This window comes from Dioscorea cayenensis, chromosome 17 (genome assembly GCF_009730915.1).
Source record: "Dioscorea cayenensis subsp. rotundata cultivar TDr96_F1 chromosome 17, TDr96_F1_v2_PseudoChromosome.rev07_lg8_w22 25.fasta, whole genome shotgun sequence".
Classification (NCBI taxonomy): Eukaryota; Viridiplantae; Streptophyta; class Magnoliopsida; order Dioscoreales; family Dioscoreaceae; genus Dioscorea; species Dioscorea cayenensis.
Window position 1 is genome coordinate 17,782,797 of NC_052487.1, and position 20,662 is coordinate 17,803,458.

At 30.5% G+C, this 20,662-nt stretch overlaps 2 protein-coding genes across 4 annotated transcripts; both read left to right on the forward strand.

Moving 5' to 3' along the window:
* The first annotated feature begins 9,902 nt into the window (after nucleotides 1-9,902).
* On the forward strand, nucleotides 9,903-12,944 carry LOC120281372 (uncharacterized protein DDB_G0290685-like). 3 transcript variants are annotated; one of them, XM_039288215.1, is made up of 3 exons: nucleotides 9,913-9,988; nucleotides 10,460-10,562; nucleotides 11,109-12,944. In XM_039288215.1, the coding sequence occupies exon 3, from the start codon at nucleotides 11,151-11,153 to the stop codon at nucleotides 12,783-12,785; it is 1,635 nt and encodes a 544-aa protein (XP_039144149.1). In that variant the 5' UTR covers nucleotides 9,913-9,988; nucleotides 10,460-10,562; nucleotides 11,109-11,150; the 3' UTR covers nucleotides 12,786-12,944. The 3 variants fall into 3 exon arrangements, with proteins under 3 accessions (XP_039144148.1, XP_039144149.1, XP_039144150.1); XM_039288216.1 differs by lacking the exon at nucleotides 10,460-10,562 and adding an exon at nucleotides 11,001-11,021; XM_039288214.1 differs by lacking the exon at nucleotides 10,460-10,562 and having other exon boundaries at nucleotides 9,903-9,988.
* Nucleotides 12,945-16,515: 3,571 nt separating this feature from the next.
* Nucleotides 16,516-17,499, forward strand: LOC120280838 (serine/threonine-protein kinase pakE-like). Its single transcript, XM_039287793.1, has one exon. It carries the CDS (start codon nucleotides 16,566-16,568, stop codon nucleotides 17,160-17,162), a length of 597 nt encoding a protein of 198 aa, XP_039143727.1. The 5' UTR covers nucleotides 16,516-16,565; the 3' UTR covers nucleotides 17,163-17,499.
* Nucleotides 17,500-20,662: the final 3,163 nt, after the last annotated feature.

Genomic DNA, 20,662 nt, shown 5'->3' on the forward strand with positions numbered 1-20,662 from the left:
GTAATAGATGACACGTGCTATACTCCAGAGTCTCTTTGCAATGGATGATGATGTTGAGCTTGATGATGATGATGATGATGCTGTGTTCTTGTTCTTCTTTTGAGCTTCTATTTGTTTGGTGTTTTCCATTGTTTGTTGTGGTTTTTTGTTGGAGGTTTTGAGAAGAAGAGATGGGTGTGAGAAGGAAGGAGATGAAGGTGAAGGGGTATATAAAGGAGAAGGAAAGGTGGTGAAGTTTTGTTTAATTTTCAGTTTTTTAAGGGGTTTTTCTGCAATTATTGGGTGGGAGATTACTAAAATATCCTTTCTTTGTCTTGTCAATCAATGAGAGGTTGAAGATCATGTGATATTTTTGGTTTTGTTATTTTTTCTTTCTTTTTCTTTTTTTGGTTGATGAAAATTAAGTGGATTAATTTGATTCATGTGATCAAAGAGTCTGTGAACGTGTAAGAATATTTTAAAAAATAAATATATAAATGATACTAAATGTGATTTTGGGAGAAGTTTTGTTATTTGAGTATGAATTAATGATTTGAAGTTGGGAAAAACTAAGTTTTAGTTTTAAAATATCGAAAAACCAAACATTGATAAATTATTAAAATATAAATATTTTGAGTGGTGCTTCTAGACTGCCATTAATGTTGTGAAATGGACCTTTCTTTGTTTTATTTAAAACATTGAGTGGTGCTTCTAGATTTTGCTTTATTATTATTATTATTATTATTATTTTAAATATTTATATATTTACTATTTTGATAGACAACCTTTGTTTATCTTCATCTTTATGTTACTTTAGTTGTGTTTTTATTTTATTCAAGTAAATAGAGTGTATATATATATATATATATAACTTTTAGGGTTTGCATGGCCACATGAATGGTACAATTATTCATGTAGGGCATACATAAAAGGAGGAAAAGAAATGAGATGAAGCAAGTACTACATATGTGGAGGAGCTTAGATTTCATGTCTCAATGAATATCTAGGGAAGGATTATTATATGATCCATCAAGTTCTTATCCATAAGAGTTTCATGCTTCATGATTAAGTTCTATAACTTTTTGCTAAACATTTGCAATATAAATTTAAGAAAAATAATAAATAAATAAATATTTTGAGGCTCAACAAGTGCATAAGTGTCCCTTTTGTAGGACAAGGTGGTGCACAACTAAGATATATAATGGAATTAATAGTGTTTTTTATTTTGGAAGAGGACAAGAAATTAACAAGGGTCTTTTAATTTTTATTTTTAAAACATCTTTTGCCCTTAATTACATTTTAATAATTTAAACACATCTTAATCCCATTAGTATTTTCTTTAAAAATAATACAATAAATTACAAACTTATTAAAAACAAAAAAAAGTGGAAAAAAGATTTCAAGAACACTTTAGTTTTTTTATAGAACATACGTGAAGTTATCGATTTGTTTCTTTATTTTTTATTTTTTATTTTTTAATTATCTAAAACATAAGTGATTTATCCAAAGTTTTTATAGCTAGATATTTATATGTACCATGCAACTCATCATTCAGACAATGCCTTTGGGAAAAATATGTTTCTATTATGGAGTCTTTTCCCATCTTTAAAATCTTGTACTTGAAGAACAACAAACCCCAATTCATTGAACAGTGTGTACTTGTTTCTTCTAGTCTAAGTTATATATATATACAAACAAGAACTCATTCAAATATATATATGATCATTTTTAAAAAAAAAATTTAAAGACAATTAATCTCCTTAATTAACCAAACAATATTATTCCTTAATATTTTCATTAATTAGTTCAACCTTATCCACTGTGAAATCAAAGAAAGAAATTAAAGAAAATAAAAAAAGCTCCACCTTTCTATTAATTATTAAAGAAGTTGCAAGTGTGTGCAACTCTATAAACATACATACGTACACACATACATACATATAAAGCTTGGGACTATGAAGTGACACAAAGTAGCATTCCTTGGTCAAGATGTAGTGCCAATTATCTTTCAATGAAGAGTAATATCAATTAGTAGAATAATAAAACAACACCACCATATATATATATATATATAAAGTTTAATTATATATGCTTCTAGATAGCCAAAATTTATTTCTTCATTAACAACTACTTAAACCGCAGTTTGAGGATAGATGGTAATTAAGTTTTATAGCTAAAGCCTAGAGTTATCTAATTCTTAAGAAGTTTTAGTTGCTTTTAGGGGGTATGTGATAGAATGTGATTGCTTAATTATGTCTTAATTTGAATGGTGATCAATCCACATCAATATTCACTTTTGATATTGCATGCATGCAAAGTTATTAGTTTCTTATGTTTATATAATTACTTTGCCAACAATTGTCTCGCCTTTTAATTAGCTCAAGTGGAAGAGTTCAATACTTTGGGGTTGTTGAGATTCTTTCTTTACTCTAGTGGGATTTCATTTAGAATTTCAAATCAAACCACTCATATATGCATATAGATATTTTTGGTTTTTTTGAACCTAAGATACATAAATTAGAATATTATCAGATCATAACTTGATTAATTATGTTTCCTTTGTCTTGTAGGAAGGTAGCAATGCATAAATGATTGTTGATTAATTAGAACTAATGATCAATTAATATAATAATTTAGTATGGTAATAGAATGGACCAATTGTCAAGAGGAGCAAGTATGTCTAGTGTTCCTTCTTTTACCTAAATAGGTCAGATATTTTCTTATCATTCTTTAATTATAATTTTTTTTGAAAATATATTAAATAGACCTAGATCGATTATAAGTTAAGTTAACATAGATTGAGTTTAGATCGTGGTTTAATTTGACTCTATTGTTCTTAAATGCAATTTAATCACATAAATTCTATAAACATATCCATATAATATTCCTTAATTGAAAACACAAATCCTCCAAAAAAAAATTTATAATTTAAAAAATTATATAAATTGTATCACACGCTTTTTCGTTTTTGACGGATCAAAATTCAAGTCCGTTCAATAATATTGATAGAATAACATGTGATTAATAATAATAAATTGCAAACCTAACTCAACTAACATAATATAAATGCAATATTAGTGAAATATATATTTATATATAGAGAGAGAGAGAATATTTTGAAAATGAAGCAGGTGATTGCACAACTTGCAATGAATGATTTAAGACTTTAAGTTGGACTGAAGATTAAAGTTGGACTGAAGATTAACAACTATTTTTAACAGGAAAACACTATTAACTTAAACTAATATTAATGTATACAATGAATGACTAAAGAACAACATTACGAAACTTCATACAAATGCTTAGAGGCTAATTATATAAACAATAATTTCAAGTTATATAAGATCTTAAAAATAATATTTGTTTTAGATCTTGCACATGATGATCCCACAATGAAGAACAATAATTAATTGATTAAAAATTAACCATGGATTAATTAATTAAATGCATGAAGTCTAGTGTTCATTTCATGGAAACAAGGAAAGGTCCATGGAGGGACCATATAGAATTTTGTCAGCATCTATCAATATTCCAACACGGAGCATCAAATTTATAATTAATTCATTTCTAAAATAAAAAAATTAATTCACTTAAAACATAGTATTGGTAAACCTATTATCATTAATTAAGCAAATTAAGATTATAATTAACGCCGTGTTTGGTTGTCAGGAGTGGATTGAGGAAGGAGTGAATTCGGGGTGACATAAGGGGTAGTGGAGTAAGAGTGAGAATGAAAAATGTGTTTAGTTGATAAGATTCGTAGAGTGTAATTCATTGGAAATGAGAAAAGTAAAAAAAAATTAAATATGATAAAATAACACTTAGCAAATTATTGATATTATATATATAATAATGATTTTTTTAATTATATTTTTTTAAAACATTGAAAAAATAACTAATTAGTTATCAAAAATAAATATTTAATTTTATAATATTAAAATTTCATTCTAATTTTTGGATTTAAATATTAATATTATTAATTATCTATTAATTAATGGTGGTAAATATAATGAGTTATTTTTAATTATATTTTTAAAAACATTGAAAAAATGTAACTAACTAATTATAAAAAATAAATATTTAATTTAATAATACTATAATTTTGTTCTAATTTTTAGATTTAAATATTAATATAATTAATTAGCTATTAATTAATGGTGTTAATTATAATAAGTTATTTTTAATTATATTTTTTTACACATTAAAAAAATGTAATTAATTAATTATAAAATATAAACATTTTCAATAACATTGAAAATAACAACATTACATTTACTTGCCATCTCTTCCTTTTCTCTTGCCGTATATGGGAACGGAAACACACAATATAACCATGTTTACTGTTATGAAACTTTAAAAATATTAACTAAAACAAACTGAGCACAAAAAAGAAAAACAAAAATAAAAATTGAAATCTGGGCTATTGTAACTATTTATGTATTTTCTCACATGTACTAATGTAAAGTTTATATATGACAATAGAGTAAAGGCAGAATTGTGTGTGCCTTCTTATCCTATACTTTATTACTCAATTTCTGATACACCACCATTACCACTCTACTTCCTATCCTTTTTTTTTGCTTCTTGTACCTCTTTAGCTGCAACTTGGTATAAGATTACTCAGATGTATGCAAATAAGTCTCGTTCCAGAATGATGAGTTTGAAAGAAAAACTCACAAAACCAAGGGAGAACAAATCTATCACTGAATATCTTCAACAACTCTTTATTTCATGGTCTCTCTATTCAAACATTTGCAAATATTACTTTGTCAACTTTCTTTGATTCTGACTGGGCTGGGAATCCTGATGATCGCACTTCCACTTCAGCTTATATCATTTATCTTGGGCACATTCCGATCTCTTGGAGTTCCAGCGTTGCTCGCTCCTTAATAGAGGTCGAATCTGAGAGCTATTGCGTACCCATCGTCTCGTAGATTTCTTGGATTCAATCATTACCGATAGAGCTTCATGTTCATGTTGATGCGCCTGTCATTTATTGTGACAAACTTAGTGCTACATATACATGTGCCAATCCTATTTTTCATACACGTATGAAGCACTTAGCATTGGATTATTTTTTTGTTTGTGAACAAGTTCATCAAGGTTTGTTAACTGTCTAACATGTTCCCTCTTGTGATCAGCTAGCAGATGCTTTAACCAAATCCCTGTCCAAAGCTCGATTTTGCCAACTAATTTCCAAAATTGGCATCACCAATGGTTCTACCATCTTTGGGGAGTTATCAGAGGGAAGTTACACCCACCAGATTGATATCGGAGGGAAGTTACACTCACTAGTTTTTTAAACGTTTGGAAAATGTTATTTAAAAGTTTGTTTTAATCAAATTTGGGCTGTTGTAACTATTTCTGTATTTTCTCACATGTACTAATGTAAAGTTTATATATGACAATATTGGAGTAAAGGCAAAATTGTGTGTGCCTTCTTATCCTATACTTTATTACTCAATTCCTGATACATCACCACCATCATCACCCTACTTCCTAAATTAGCTTCTCAGTTAATATATATATATATAGATATATGTATACAGTTCATAAAAAGTAGAAAAAGACATAAAGAAGCAGCTTTGATTTCCTAATAACAACATATATAAGCTTTCACTTGCAAAGGACCAAACAAGAACATTGTATTCTCATTGTTGTATTCAATGATCAACAACTGCAACTACAACAGAAAAGCTGCTTATGTTGCTCAAACACCAAGAAAGTCTTGCAATACAATCCATAAAAACAAACTTTAAAACAAACTCATTGTTCTTACAATTCAATCTATAAAAACTCCCTAACTTGTGACACTAAATTTTAAAACAAACAACATCACCCCATCAAAGTAAAGCAAACTCATGAGGTCACATATTAGGTGCTCTAAATGACAATCTCGACAACAATACATGACAAAAATGAAGCTTCCTGTTGTCTGGCAACCCGAAGAAAATTTTCATTTGGTCATCGTAACCTAAAAAAAAAAATATATTACATCACTATTATAAAGAATTTTAAGACAAATCATGGAATAAAAATTGGATTGTGGTTACAAAGAACCTGGAAGATGAACATCGCCTCATCATCAGAAAGATCATCAATCTCAAAAAGTACTTGTGGCAACATGTATTTCATTTTCTCAATTTTAGCAAGAGCATCTTCATGTGCTTTCTCACGGGCTTCACGGGCTACTTCACGCATAGCGACATCGGCTAGTATATTAAATCCTAGACCAACAACTTCAATGAAATTGTGCAAATTTTGTGAAATTTTCTCTACTGATTGGTCTACAACACTTTTCCTTTTTTCGACGTACTCTTGAGGTACTTGTTTCTTATCCTATGGGTGATGGAGTTAGAATGGGTTCCTATGTATCCATACAAACATCATCACTTGCAAATTGAAAGAAGCCCATGTCGTCATACAATGTGACATTCTCATGTAAATACTATTCGGCATCATCACTAATATCACCTCTTGCACTTTCATGTGCTCTATCTCTTGCAAAAACCGCAACAAGATCATTGAAGAAAGGAAAAGATTTTTTATGAAGACCAGCTGCCTCCTTATGATTCTGCATTGCATGAACAATAAAATTAAAATCCAAATACCATAGATCATAAGATGGTATAAAATAAAATTAAAATTATTCGTACCTTCACATACACATCATATGCACTTTTCTCATATTCAATAATGCACATTTCCTTTCAATCAACAAATCAGAAATATCACTACAGAAAAACAACAATGGAGAACTCACCACGGTTTATTCTTACATTAATGCAAAATAACAACCTTGTTAGTCAACAATGGTTGTAATTTAATAGTTGATTTAGGGACAAACTTAGTGATTAGTCTCTGTTGTTAAGGTTTAACTCGTCAGGTCTTAATCCCATGAAATAAAGAAAACCAAATCATCCATTCATAACTCAACAAATCATCAGAACAAATCAACAAAGAGAACACATATACCTTAAAATTGCATGAAATATGAAGGAAACCAAAACGAAGAAGGAAGGGCAAATCTGGAATGATGGACCGTCCTATAGAGAGAAGTTTGAAACCAAAACGAAGACCAAACGCTTGCCACCGAGGAAACGGCGAGATTGTCTCCGGACGTCATGGCTCGCAGGCGGGGAGCATCTATTGCAGGTGAGGACTATGGATCCTCACCCTTTGGAACCAACTTGAGCCTCAAGAAAACACTGATAATAATAAAAATTTGTTCTCAAGGGCATTTAGATCTTTTCCACATCCAGGATTGGGCAAGTCTGCCCAGTTGGTGGAGATTGTCAAGCGCTCACACACTACTCTCCCACTCCCTCCACACTAGTCTCCTACTCCCACCGATGCATACCCAAACACATCCTTATACCTAATCTCTTCTCACTCCCAATTCACTCATGACAACCAAACATACTGTAAGAACTAAATTTATGAGGAATTTACGAACATTTGCTTATATATATAATATTATTTTTAGAGAATGGGCCTCAAAGGCCCAACATAGTCCATTTCACTTAGCCCATTTATAATGTCCATGCTGATATTTTGCAATAATATAAACATGCAAAAATCTAAAATTGCGTGTATGTCCTAAAAAAAACCTCTTTTTTTTATATTCTTTCAAATATCAAGCAGATATTATTCAATAATAAATAAAAATAAGTGAAATATCTTTCATGGTCTTATCTGTATTTAAAACAATCAAGTTTATATATCTTATTAATATAAACCTTTAATGTTTATAATTTTTAAAGTTTAAGAAATTTATACAAAAATCTAAACCCTAACACCCTAATATCTCAAATCAAAATATTATAAAATCTTATACCCAAAATTTAAGAAACCTTAAACCCTAAATTTTAAGCTATAAGCCATAAGTCCTAAGTCCTAAGCTCTAAACCCTAAATAATAAAGCATAAATCCCCTACTGTGATTTGTGCTTTACAATTTAGAGTTTAGGGGGGGTTTTCAATTTAACCATTTACATTAAGTTTAAATGATAAAGAAAAATTATTATTTTTTTATTTAAAAAAAATAATGGCATGAATGCTAACATGGATGCCAACTTGGCATCCATGTCATTCGGACTACCAATTAGACCTAAATATCATTATTGTTTAGATAAAAGCTCTTTAATTTTTACATGGTTAAATGTAAATATATTTTATAATATGATCATAACTAATTAAAATAATTCAATTTACTCATTTAGGATAATAAAAATAAATTATTATCTATTAGTCTATCACCCAAAACAAATTTAAAAATATTAATGAGATAATTTTAAATTGTTTACAAGTTAAAAGCTTCAAAAATATTTTTTTAATATACGTGACTATTCACATCAAGGAAATTCAGAATTCTTTTTTTAAAGACATGGAGGAAATTCTTTTCTGATTATTTCAAATATTAAATTTAAAATAATTACAAGATTTATAAGAACTTTTATTTAGATAAAAAATTATGTTATGCTACTCAATTTTAACTTTTTTTAATTTTGATTTTTTTAAGAAAAAAAAGCTATATTTTTGTTTTTCATTTGAGTAACAAAGTGAAAATTCAAACATATATATGGCAAAACATTTATTATACACGTTCTACCAACTTTTGTAGTAAAGAAAAAAGGATGAGAGTGTCTGAGGCCGAATTAGAGGAGAGAATGCAACAAGAATCACAATAGTGTCCATAACATTATATCATCTCGAATAGGGGGTGTAGGGTCTAATATTAATAAATAAAAAAAAATCTGGGAAGGGGATTATAAATCAACTTGGAAGGTCCGGATCTCATGGAAATTGTTGTGATCAACATTGTTGTACTGTTCTTCACACTTTACTATTCATCTCACAATCATAGTCATTTCATTTCAAATGAACGATAATCTATGAACGCTCTAGATTTGGTTATATATATAAATATATAAATATATATAGGGGACCAGTAATATATGAAGGTTCGTAGATAAGCTATTTATAAATGTCCCTTTATTAATCGTTGGTTTTGAATCCAACAGCTTCAAATCATCCATTCCAATAAATAGTTATTTGTAAATAGTGCTATCAACAATGTAAAAGTGTGATAACGAGTGTTAGGAACAGTACAAACTAAAAAATGAGATGCACAGTATTTTCATCTCAACTGTTTGATTATGATTGCGATAGTAGTATAATAAATCACACTCATTCACCCTTATTTCCAACCTCTTCTCATATTTGCGGATGTTCACAAATGATGCACATTATTCTCACCTCAACCGTTTGATCATGATCACAATAGTAATATAATAAGTCATACCCGTTCACCCTTATTTGCATCTCCTTATCTAATGACATACGAAAATGTTGTATTGCCATATATATATATATATATACATGCCATTTTTTATATCTTAAAAAAACTATAACATTTCAATTATATTCACATAAAAAAATGTCATCTACCAAGTATTTTAAAAATTAAATATTCAACTTCAAATATATAAATTAAATTATTATAATATTTTTCTTATATAAAATAGATAAGCCACATGTCAAGAATGTATGTACTATCGGGAATTGATTTGTTTGGCTCATGTGTACTCATTTAGTGGACATGGGATTAATTTGCAAAGCTATTCCTATATTTTTCATAGCAATGCTAGTTCTATTGGATCAAAGGCTTTTTGATTATAATAGAAAACATTATCAAAAAGTAGTTTGATAACATATTTTTATTTCTAATTTTATAATAATCGTAACAAATAACATTTTTTTATAAAACATAAAAACAAAAATAAAAAATATTCAATAGAAAAAAAAATAAAACCCAATATATTTTAACATTTTTTTAAATTATTATTATTATTATTATTATTATTATTATTTAATTTGTGAAAATGAAAACAGAGGACTCATATCGCAAAGGCCTCTGTTTTATCGACCTATAAATAAAAAGAGACGAAAGCCCTCAGTTTCCGCGATTCTCGCGCTGCCCGGAACTCGATTTCATCCCAATTATCTCGGTAATCCTTTGTTCTTCCATTTTCTTCTTATTCTCACCTTCAATTTTGGCATTTATTGATGGATTTGATCACTGGTCTTGTGGAATTTGGTAATTTATTTACTTTCCATCTAGGGTTTGTTTGTTTGTTTGTTGAGAAATCTTTGTGAATTGATTGGTTTTAGTTCTTTGATGCGGTGGAATTGTTGTGAATGTTGTGGATTTCAACTTCGTTTTTGATTCTGGATTTCTTTCAGTCTCTGTTATTTCTATTTATGTGTTTCCTGTTTAGGAATTGAAAGGCAAAAACTTTGAATTGTGAACTCCGGTTGTTAGATTAATGTTAGTATATGTATGTGTTCCTGTTTACGAATTGAAAGGAAAAAACTTGGAATTGTGAATCCTGGCTGATATAGAAACTTTAGTAATGCATGGGATTATATGTGATGAATTTTTGGAAGTAAATTATTGATATTTGTTATTTTTCACTTAGATTTCATTTCTATGTTGAAACTTGGGAGTATGTCTGATGAATTCAGTGTACATCTCTTGCTGATTAGCCGTGATTTGATTGGTACAAATGTTTTATCAGTGTGGTAAGTTGTTCATCCATTTAATGATTGAAATTTTCTGAAAATGTTTCGTTAGTTTGTTCTCTAAGAATGTCTCCCTGGGTCGCACTTTCGAGATTTAGATTGGAGAGCACCAATGAGAATTTGACAATATTATCATTTCATTTGCATGTGCATGATAAATCTCCTCTAATCTTTTTACCTTGTTCATGTTCAATTGATATGGCTTTGGAGTTTTTTTTTAGTTATGATAGTTTCATCAGTTTAATTGAAGAAGATTTGAAATTGGTTTGGTGAAATTTTGCAAGTTAATGTTTCCTTGTTCAGTTGTTCCACTAATTATTCTACAAATGTGAGAATCAAATAACTGAGTAGTGATGTACTTACTAGTTTGATACTAAAAAAAATCCCAGTAGCCTAAAGAAGGCAAGGATGACAATCATTTGTATTCTTTCTTGTCAGCGGAAAACATGGTAAAAGCAGGTAGTTTGTATTGCCTTCACGAAGTTATATATGGAGGAATGATAAGAAGTATTTTAAAATGGGCTTTACTTGTTACTTGATTGACAGATTCTTAGCAAGCTATTTACGGGAAACCTCGAGAAGTACACTATGATTCATCATTCCACAACCCGGAATAGAAGCAAAGGTGTCAAGATTAAGCAGATAGTACAAGTGGCTTTGCTTTTAGGTGTGGCTTTATGGTTGGTTTACCAAATCAAGCATTCTTATGATGAGGATCAAAAGAAGATAAGCACTGGAGTTGGAGACTTAAATTTCGGGCGTAAGGGAAACCCGGGGACTGAGAACAGTGTCAGTGTAGATTCAAATGGAAGTGACACCGGTGAACAAAATGAGCGGAAAGGCTTAGATAATGATACTAATGAACATGGAGGAGTGAATACTAAAGATGAGATTTCGTTTACCGATGCTGATCCAGATGTGAATACTGCAAAAGAGGTTTCTAATAAGGGAAGCGAAGAATCCCAAGAAGACTCCAGCCTCAATGAAGAGAAAAAGCATGTTGATTCTAGTGATAAGAGTAGTGGTGACGAAATTAGAAAAGATAAGGTAGATGGAAAAGATGTTTTGCAGCTTCCCAGTCAGATGGATGATGATACTGATAAAGTTGAAGATGGTACGGGAGGAACAAATTCTAATGCACCGATCAAGGTAAATCCTGGCAATCAAAGAGAACAAAACAGCGATTCGGGCAAGAATGTTGGGGAAAATGGGGACAATGCAAAATCTGAAAGTGGAGAGTCTTCAAATGCATCTCTTGATGCACAGACATCAGAAGGATATGCAATTAAATCACAAGAAGCTGCTGAGAATGCAAATTCTGTTTCTGACCTACAAAACAATGCATCATCAACTGAGGATGAAGTGACAAATGATTCAAAACAGGACTCTGAGGATGAGAATTCCGTTTCTGATGTACAAAACAATGCATCACCTACCAAGGATGAAGTGACAAATGATTCGAAACTGGATGCTGAGAATGCAAATTCTGTTTCTGATCCACAAAACAGCGCATCACCAACTGAGGATGAAGCTACTAACAGGGATAATGGTGGACAACAAGTTGGAGTTTCTGATAAACAAAATACTGATAATCAGACAGCAGAAGTTGGCAACACTGATAATACAAAACCTGAAGATGATGTTGACTCAGCAAAACCGAATCCGGAAAACAACAGAGTGATGCCGACCAACTTCGAGGCATCAATAAAGGATTCATTTGAAACACAAGGCGACAATGCTCAGGCCGAAACTACTGATAACAACTCATCAGAAGAAACAAAGGCTGGCAGGCCTGATGAGGATTCCTCTTCTGATGCACAGAATAATTTAGAAGTGTCAGTAACTGAGAACACTGAAGTTATGAATTCCCAGGACGGCGGTGACAAAAATGCTGATATGACCAGCAACGAAGAGAATGCCGAAGAAAACAAAATTCCTGAACCTGAGTCTGAAACCAAATCAGATCCCGAAGATTCCATTTCTTCTCAGACTGCACATGGCGATGCAAATAGCGAAATGAAGGACAATGGTGAGATTGAATCTCAATTAAGCAATAGTAATGATCTATCTACTGCCAATTCTAATGCTGAAGCAATGCAAGGAGATGGTAGTTCTTCATCATCATCCAGCTCACCGGAGGTTTCCCAGGCAGCTAAACTCAAAACTCAGAGAGCAACACAGAAAAACCGGAAGAAGCAACGACGTCATAAACAAAAGGAATAATTCTAGATGCTTATTTTTTGATCATGCAGTATAGTTGGTTTGTTTATTATTCTTTTTGTTTCTCATAATCCCTGTTTTCATTCTTTACATCAGATTTTTTTTAGTGTCTATTCTTGACTTCTTCAGTTTTAATGTAAAGAGTGTTTATGTTTCATCAAATCTTCTCTTCTATTCATGAATTAAATCATTTCCAAACTTACTCATTTGCTTTGATATTTTTTTTATTGAATGATGGGCTACATTTTCAGCATACTTTAACCATTGGTTTGTATGGATTAACTTCTCTTAACCAGAATATATCTATATATATATAAACCATAGTATCTAGATAAGCACTTAAAAAGAGAAGAACAATATCCAGCCTTGAATATAGTCTTGCAGTATTCCACACAAGAACACAAAGATGAAGATAAAATAGAAAAATAATTAAAACATAGAGATACAATAATTACTGCCCATCTTATAAAACTCTCATATTTCATTTAGCCTTATGATGCAAGTTTAAATACAGTTAACCCAAACGGTCAGCTTTATAAATCCTATATAATATATACAGAGTAATAATCTATTTTAAAATAAATAATTTTGATATATATTATTTAAGAGTATACAGCAAAGTTAATCTTATCCTATGCTGATTACCACAATGCAAGCACACCAATATGCCCCTTTTATTATAATACTTTGGTAAATTCTATGATACTTTAGGTTATATAATACTTTGGTATAGTTTTATCTAATATTGTAAAAATATATCCGATTTTTTAAAGTATAAAATTAATAAATTAGGTTTTATCAAAATGTCAAATCATCCCCTTGAACTCAAACTAATGTAATTCAGAGATTATATGTGATATTTTAATATAATTTAGGTGATGAAAATGTATATATATATATATATATATAGTTTTGGTTGCATTTGATAATATTATAAGTTTGGCCTTATTAGTATGTTAAATAATGTCACTAATTTAATGAAACATATATGTAGTTTCATAGCATATTAAACATTACGAGTACTTCTATAAATCTCATGACATATTTAATGTTATAATTTTTATTTTTTCATATAAGTGGTACTCCTTATATAGGTATTATGGTAGAGAAATCGATGTTTCTTATTAAAAATAATTTCAACGTTTTACATTATAGAACTCTCATCATTTTTTTAATCTATTGATGTTTATTATTATTATTACTATTACTATTATTATTATTATTATTTTCTAAGCTTTTTAGTTTGATATTTATTTATATATATTTTTACTCATGCAGTCATTGTCATTAATTATATTTATTTTTCATGTATTTGAATTTTTGTTTTGATTAATGAACTAAGATTTTAGGTTAATTATATTATAAGTTTTGATTATTTTTTTTCCATAAATCTTATTATTGTTATAAATTAAAGATTCACCGTCTCTTTAATTGGAAATTAAAGTCTAGCATCTCATAAAAACCACAAATCAATTATCCTCCAATACATTTATTTATTTTTGTATTATTATATATTTTAAACCTGAAATTTGTTTAATAAAGAGAATAAATTATTCATGTCCATATCAACAATTAATTCAAGGTTATAATTTAGAAAATTTTGAAAACCTTAAACTAGAGAATCCATGGATAGCATTCACCAATGGTTTTTCCATATGACAAGCCACTTGCTAGATATTCTCCAACATTTCATGAATAGTCAAATTGACATATAAGATTGTTGGTAGGTTAGGTTTTAATAAAAGAGTATGCCAACTTCTCTGAAAAGGATATTTAAATTAATACATATCATTTCATATTTTGACTTCCAATTGTCTTGTCACAACTTGTCTAAAAATTTTTTCACTCCTTTTACCTTTTAGACAGGGAATGTTAGAAATTATATATATATATATATATAATACTAAACCAATCCTTGTGTGGAAGAGATAATCAATTGCAATAATACACATTGTTAATATTACTTCAATGAAGAAAAAACAAGGTGCTTAAATTTATCATCTCATACACTCATTGGTACTATGGGATTTATACTAGATTAAAATAAAATAAAATGATTGTTTAAATTATAAAAATGAAATACAGATAATTCAAGTGTTTAAAGATCATTATAAATTTAAATTAAGATACAATTTGAGTGGGTAGGAATTATAAAACAAATAATAGGAGGATTAGGTATTTTCCAAATTAACAAACATATTATTTAGTTTAGTATTTTATTTTTTTATTTACAAAATTATATTAATTGGTCTCTAATGCTCTCATTATAATCGGAGTACAAAAATTTAAAATGTTCAACTTATTTGTATGTTGATGTAGTCTATTATGATATAAAAAATTTGATGTCACAAATAAAGTAATTAATTAATAGTCAACCTCAATTTGCCAATTTGCAAAGTCCATTGAACATGGAACACAAGATTATTAAAGGTTTGTAATTGATCAGCTCTATTAACTTATACATAGTCTTTAATGAATGTAGATTTAAAGAGGAGTTTAATTCATGGCACATGAATAAAAATCAAGTTCATAGCCTGTGAACCTTCAAAAAAACGATTCAACCTCCTTTCCATCTCATCCAGACACTATTCTTAAAAAGAAAAGTGAAAAATCTCATCCATTAATTCATTATTCACTTGTCACCAGCGAGTAAGCCTAGTATATATTAATAATAATATATAATATATATAGTATGATATATGAAACCACTTACCACCAAGCACCCAGTATTCTATCAACCAAATGAAAACCACTTGCTGGAATTTATGAGCAACTACTCAAAAACCAAAAGCAACATCTTTTTCTCCTGAATTTAATCCAAATTAAGTTCATTGTAATTTGAAAAGAACCCTTTCCTTCACATTTCATGTGACTCTCTCTCTCTCTCTCTCTCTCTCCCTTTCTCATGCAATGAAGCTAAGTATAGTTACTTGTGATTATAAAATTGTTCTACGTATATATATATATATATGTATTAATGTATATATATTTGAGGCCTCAAATTAAAGCTAGAATTAGCCTAGCAGCCATGCATAGATGCAAGTGGTGTGTTGACAAAATGTCAGAAAATTTCAGATATCAATTTATCATTATGTTTTGTGACATCAAAGATAAGTCTAGTCTCTTTCACTTGAATCAAGCTTCTCGTGATGTATCTCTTTATTTTGATGATCCATTTCCAAACTTCTATAAGATGTTGTACATCCATCACTCATTCATTTTTGATGATAATAACATGGCCATGCATGGTCGGAGCAGTGCCTCACGTGAATACTTTTTCAATATAGCTCAACTTTATGTAATTATATTTCTTAACAACAAGTTGCTCCATTAATATTCATCAATGCATTTATATATCATTCATTATTTCTAACATCTGTTTTTTTTTTAACCGTTAAACTTAATTAATTAATTAATTAACTGATTAATCTTATGCTTGCATGCATATATGATGTATGAAAACGTTCACGTGCATGCAGTGGCATCACACACAAAGCTTGGATGAGTGATATCTAGCCACAAGTAATTAACTTGATTAATTCATACAAGCAAACTAATTATTGAATTTTAATTAATAATCTTCACGAAAAATCTGGTTATATCTTGTCCTTTCGTTTGGATTCATGATCACAAGTTTTTTGGATTCATGCACAGCCACATACATGCAAAGTTAAAGAAGATATTGCAGCTATAAATAAGACCATATGAAGTGCTTAACCTCATCATTCACCACTTCAACTGCATTTGAGAAACAAAACACACAAAAGGGTTGATATATCAAGCATGGCACCCAATGGAGAAATCCTTGCCAATCAATGTACAAGAAACAACTACAACAACAACAACAACAACAACAACAACAACACTTCGAAACCTCGGAGACTCTCAATGGAAGGACTCCAAAGAGCAATGTCAGACTTATCGTTCGAGCTAAGCAAAGAGGTGATCGACGTAAAGCTCCCGCCGATATCAGAGGTGGAGGATGCAAAGTGTGAGTGCTGTGGCATGTCGGAGGAGTGTACGCCGGAGTATATTCACCGTGTTCGGGAAAAGTTCAAAGGAAAGTGGATATGTGGGTTGTGCTCAGAGGCAGTGAAAGAGGAAATGGAGAAGAATGGAGGAAAACAAGATGAAGCATTGAATGCACACATGAATGTATGTGTTAAATTCAATAGGATTGGAAGGACACATCCTGTGCTTTATCAAGCAGAAGCAATGAAGGAAATATTGAAGAAGTGTTCAAGGTTGGATGGTGCAAGGTCAAAGTCTATAAGTCCTAGAGATTATAAGAAGGATGGTAAGAAAGGTGGTATTGCTAGGAGCTCAAGCTGCATTCCTGCAATAACAAAGGAAATCAATGAAAGAACAATGGTTACTTAATAAGCAATCTTAATTAGTGCATGGTTAAGATATAGATATGTTGTTATATGTTAATTTACATATATGGTTGTAATGTTTGTGTATTTTTGTTTCGTCCTGCTTTTTTTTATTCTGATGAATAGTTAGATGACTGATCATCTGAGTTGAAGCATTTATGGTTCATGATCTCCCTTTTTATGGTCATCTTTTAAGAAGTGTTATTTTTTGGGGTGATCATGATCATGTTAATTTCTTTGTTTTTCTTGATCATCTTTCCAAAAACCTTGGTTTATTTATACAAGGTTTTGTTTTCTTTGTTGTTGTAATAAGGATCAGTATCTTGATTTTTATGTAGTAATGGAAGACTTGATATTATATATGCGTATATAGCTTTTTTTTTTTTTTAATTGCTTGATAATTATTCTTTTCATTTGTTTTTCAGGAAAATTATTATTTAATCTTTTTTGAGATGGAGCTTAAAATGATTCACATGAAAACTTTTCACTTTTTATGAGGGACAAGGCCTATCAAAGATGTCCAAAATTTTGGAGTTCTTGTATAAGAGAGGTAATATTCATTAATTAATTAACAAAATAAAAATATGAAACTCAGATAATTAACTTTTAGTTTGATCAGAGACTTAAAGGGATTTATTGATAACAACTAACTTCTTTTTTTTTTTTTTGCTTTTTGTATTTTCTAACTTAATTTTAATTATAGGTAAATCAAGAAATTCAGATACTACATTTTAATAAAATTTGATTACTCATATAACTCTAACTAATATTTAAGTCAAAATCTTATTGATAAAATTGTTTCTAGAATGTCACATGCAACGTCTCTTGCTTCTCTTGTTTTGGCCTTTACCATCTCCGGTGGATCCAACGGTGGATGCGGGATGACTCCATCAGCGGATGCAGGGGCCTATGATAGGCCCCATGGAGGATGCAAGAGGGGCCACCACCCTCTAACCCCTCCTCCCTCGATCCCCTCTCAATTGGTGGATGCAAGAGTTCCATGGCCCTCCCTCTAAAATAAAAATTTGAAAATTTTAAAATTTTTAGTTTGTATATAAACATAAACTTTAAAAGGGTTTTATATGAAAAATAAAAAATAAAAACAAAACCCTTCATAATTAGTAACCATTTTACTGCTTTTGTTTTCTTCCTATCTTTACTTTTATCCGCCTGAGAGGGGAGAACTTGAGATTCGCCGAGTTACTCTGGTTGTCCAGCACTTGCCCCTTCTGTCTCTCGCTATTGTTGTCATCCCACCATCACAATGCCGTCATCATAGCTACTGCCTTGCTCCCGCCTCACAGCTCATTGTCAATTGACTCACTTCTAAGTCCCATACCTATGTAAGTTACATCATTAACTTATGGATTTAAAACTACTTTATGTTTTTTACTACTAGACATTTTTAAAGAGTTTGATATTTGGTTGGCATTGTCCATAGTTTTCTTAGTTGGCATGTAATTATGCTATTCAACTTCAAGGATTTTTAGCTTTCTTTTTGGATTAAAAACTAATTAGCAATTTTCTTGATTTGCTAATTCATCATATTTTTATGTTCTTATTTTAGTTATATGCTCTTATACCTTATTTTACGTATGCAGTAATTACTATAAAACAAACAGAGGTAATGAAGAAGGAGAATGAAAGAAAGAAACAATAAAGCTTTCTGCAGATAAAAACTAAAGACTTTATTATTAATAGACTTCAATGCTCTTGTAGAGCTACAACCCCCAAGTATTTATAGATGAAGCTCTAACAAACTTAGATAAGAATTTTCAAACTACAACAATTTATTCTCAATTTCCTAAACAAACTTGCTGACCTATTCGACTGAAGATTAAAACAAACAAATCCCTAAAAAGAGAATACTGACTATGTAAAACCAGGAGTAAGCTGCACTAATTTATAACACTCCCCCTTAGTGTAAGCTTACGATCAATGACCCCAAGTGCAGTTCTATAATACTCAAACTAAGGCTTTCCCAAGGCCTTTGTAAAGATATCTACCTCTTGCTCAATTGTAGATACACTCTTCAACTCAATCTCTTGATCTAGTACCTTCTCTCGAATGTAGTGATTACGGATTTTAATATGCGTCATTCGCCCATGAAAGATTGGATTCAAAGTAAGTTTAATTGCACTTTCATTGTCACATTTAATCCGTACAACATAATTAACTTTGCGTAACATGTCTCCCATCAGTTTCATTAGCCACATACATTCTTGTGCTGCCATGGTTGCTGCCACATATTCTTCTTCCGCGCTAGATAAAGCAATGACAGATTGTTTCTTACTACATCAAGATACAATAGTTGATCCACTGCTGAAACAATAGCCTAAAGTAGAGTGTTTGTCATTAATATCTCCTTACCAATCGGCGTCGATAAAACCAGTTAATAGAAATTGTCACATTTCTTATACATAAGACCATAATACACAGATCCTTTTATATAGTGCAAAATTCTTCTTGCTGCATCCATATGAGAAGTTGTTGGACATTGCATAAATTGTGATATTATCCAACTGAGTTTACAAATTCAGTCCTTGTGATAGTTAAATAGATTAAACTTCCAATAGGTTGTCAAAATTGTGTAGCATCGATCTTTCAACAACTTGCCATCATCTTTCATCAACTTTAGATGTTGCTCCATTAGAGTAGCTTTTCCCTTTGACTCCTCCATGTCAAAGCGCAACATGCAATTCCTTCGCATAGCCTTACTGAAAGACAAAATATCAATCTTCTCTACTTCACGGCTAAGAAAACAACCAATTTTCCCAGATTCTTCATCTCAAAATGTAGTGATAAATTATCTTTTCATATGGAAATATCTGATTCATCGTTACTAGTGATAACCATATCATCCACATATGATAAGACTAGTAAGTGCAAATATGATTCTCTTTTAATGAACAAACTAGAATCTGCATCAGAGACTTTAAATCCACAAAAAATGAGATAATGAAAAATCTTACCATACCAAGCACGTGGTGCTTGCTTAAGACCATACAATGCCTTCTTCAGTCGACAAACATGATGTGGATATTCTCTTTTGAAACACATCCTTTAGGTTGCTCCATGAACACTACGCGATCTAAGTCTCCGTAAAAAAAAAAGCATTCTTCACATCAAGTTGCCATAACTTCCAAACTTTAAATGCTGCAAGAGCAAGAGTAAATCTTACTATTACCATTTTTGCAACTGGACTAAATGTTTCCTCATAGTCCAAATTGTAAATTTAACAGAAAACATGAGCAACTAGCATGGCCTTGTATCTATCAACTGTCCCATATGGCTTCTTCTTTAATTTATAGGCCCATTTACAAGTAATGGGGTCACAATTCGTTTGATTCTTATTCAAGGCCTCTAACTCTTCTTGCATTATTGTTTCCCATTCTGGCTGACCAATAGCTTCTTCAAAACTTACAGGTTCCCTAATGTTTATTGCTCCTGTAAAGAAACATGAGGTAAGAGTACAATTATTGAGTTGTGCCTCATAGTCTCTAA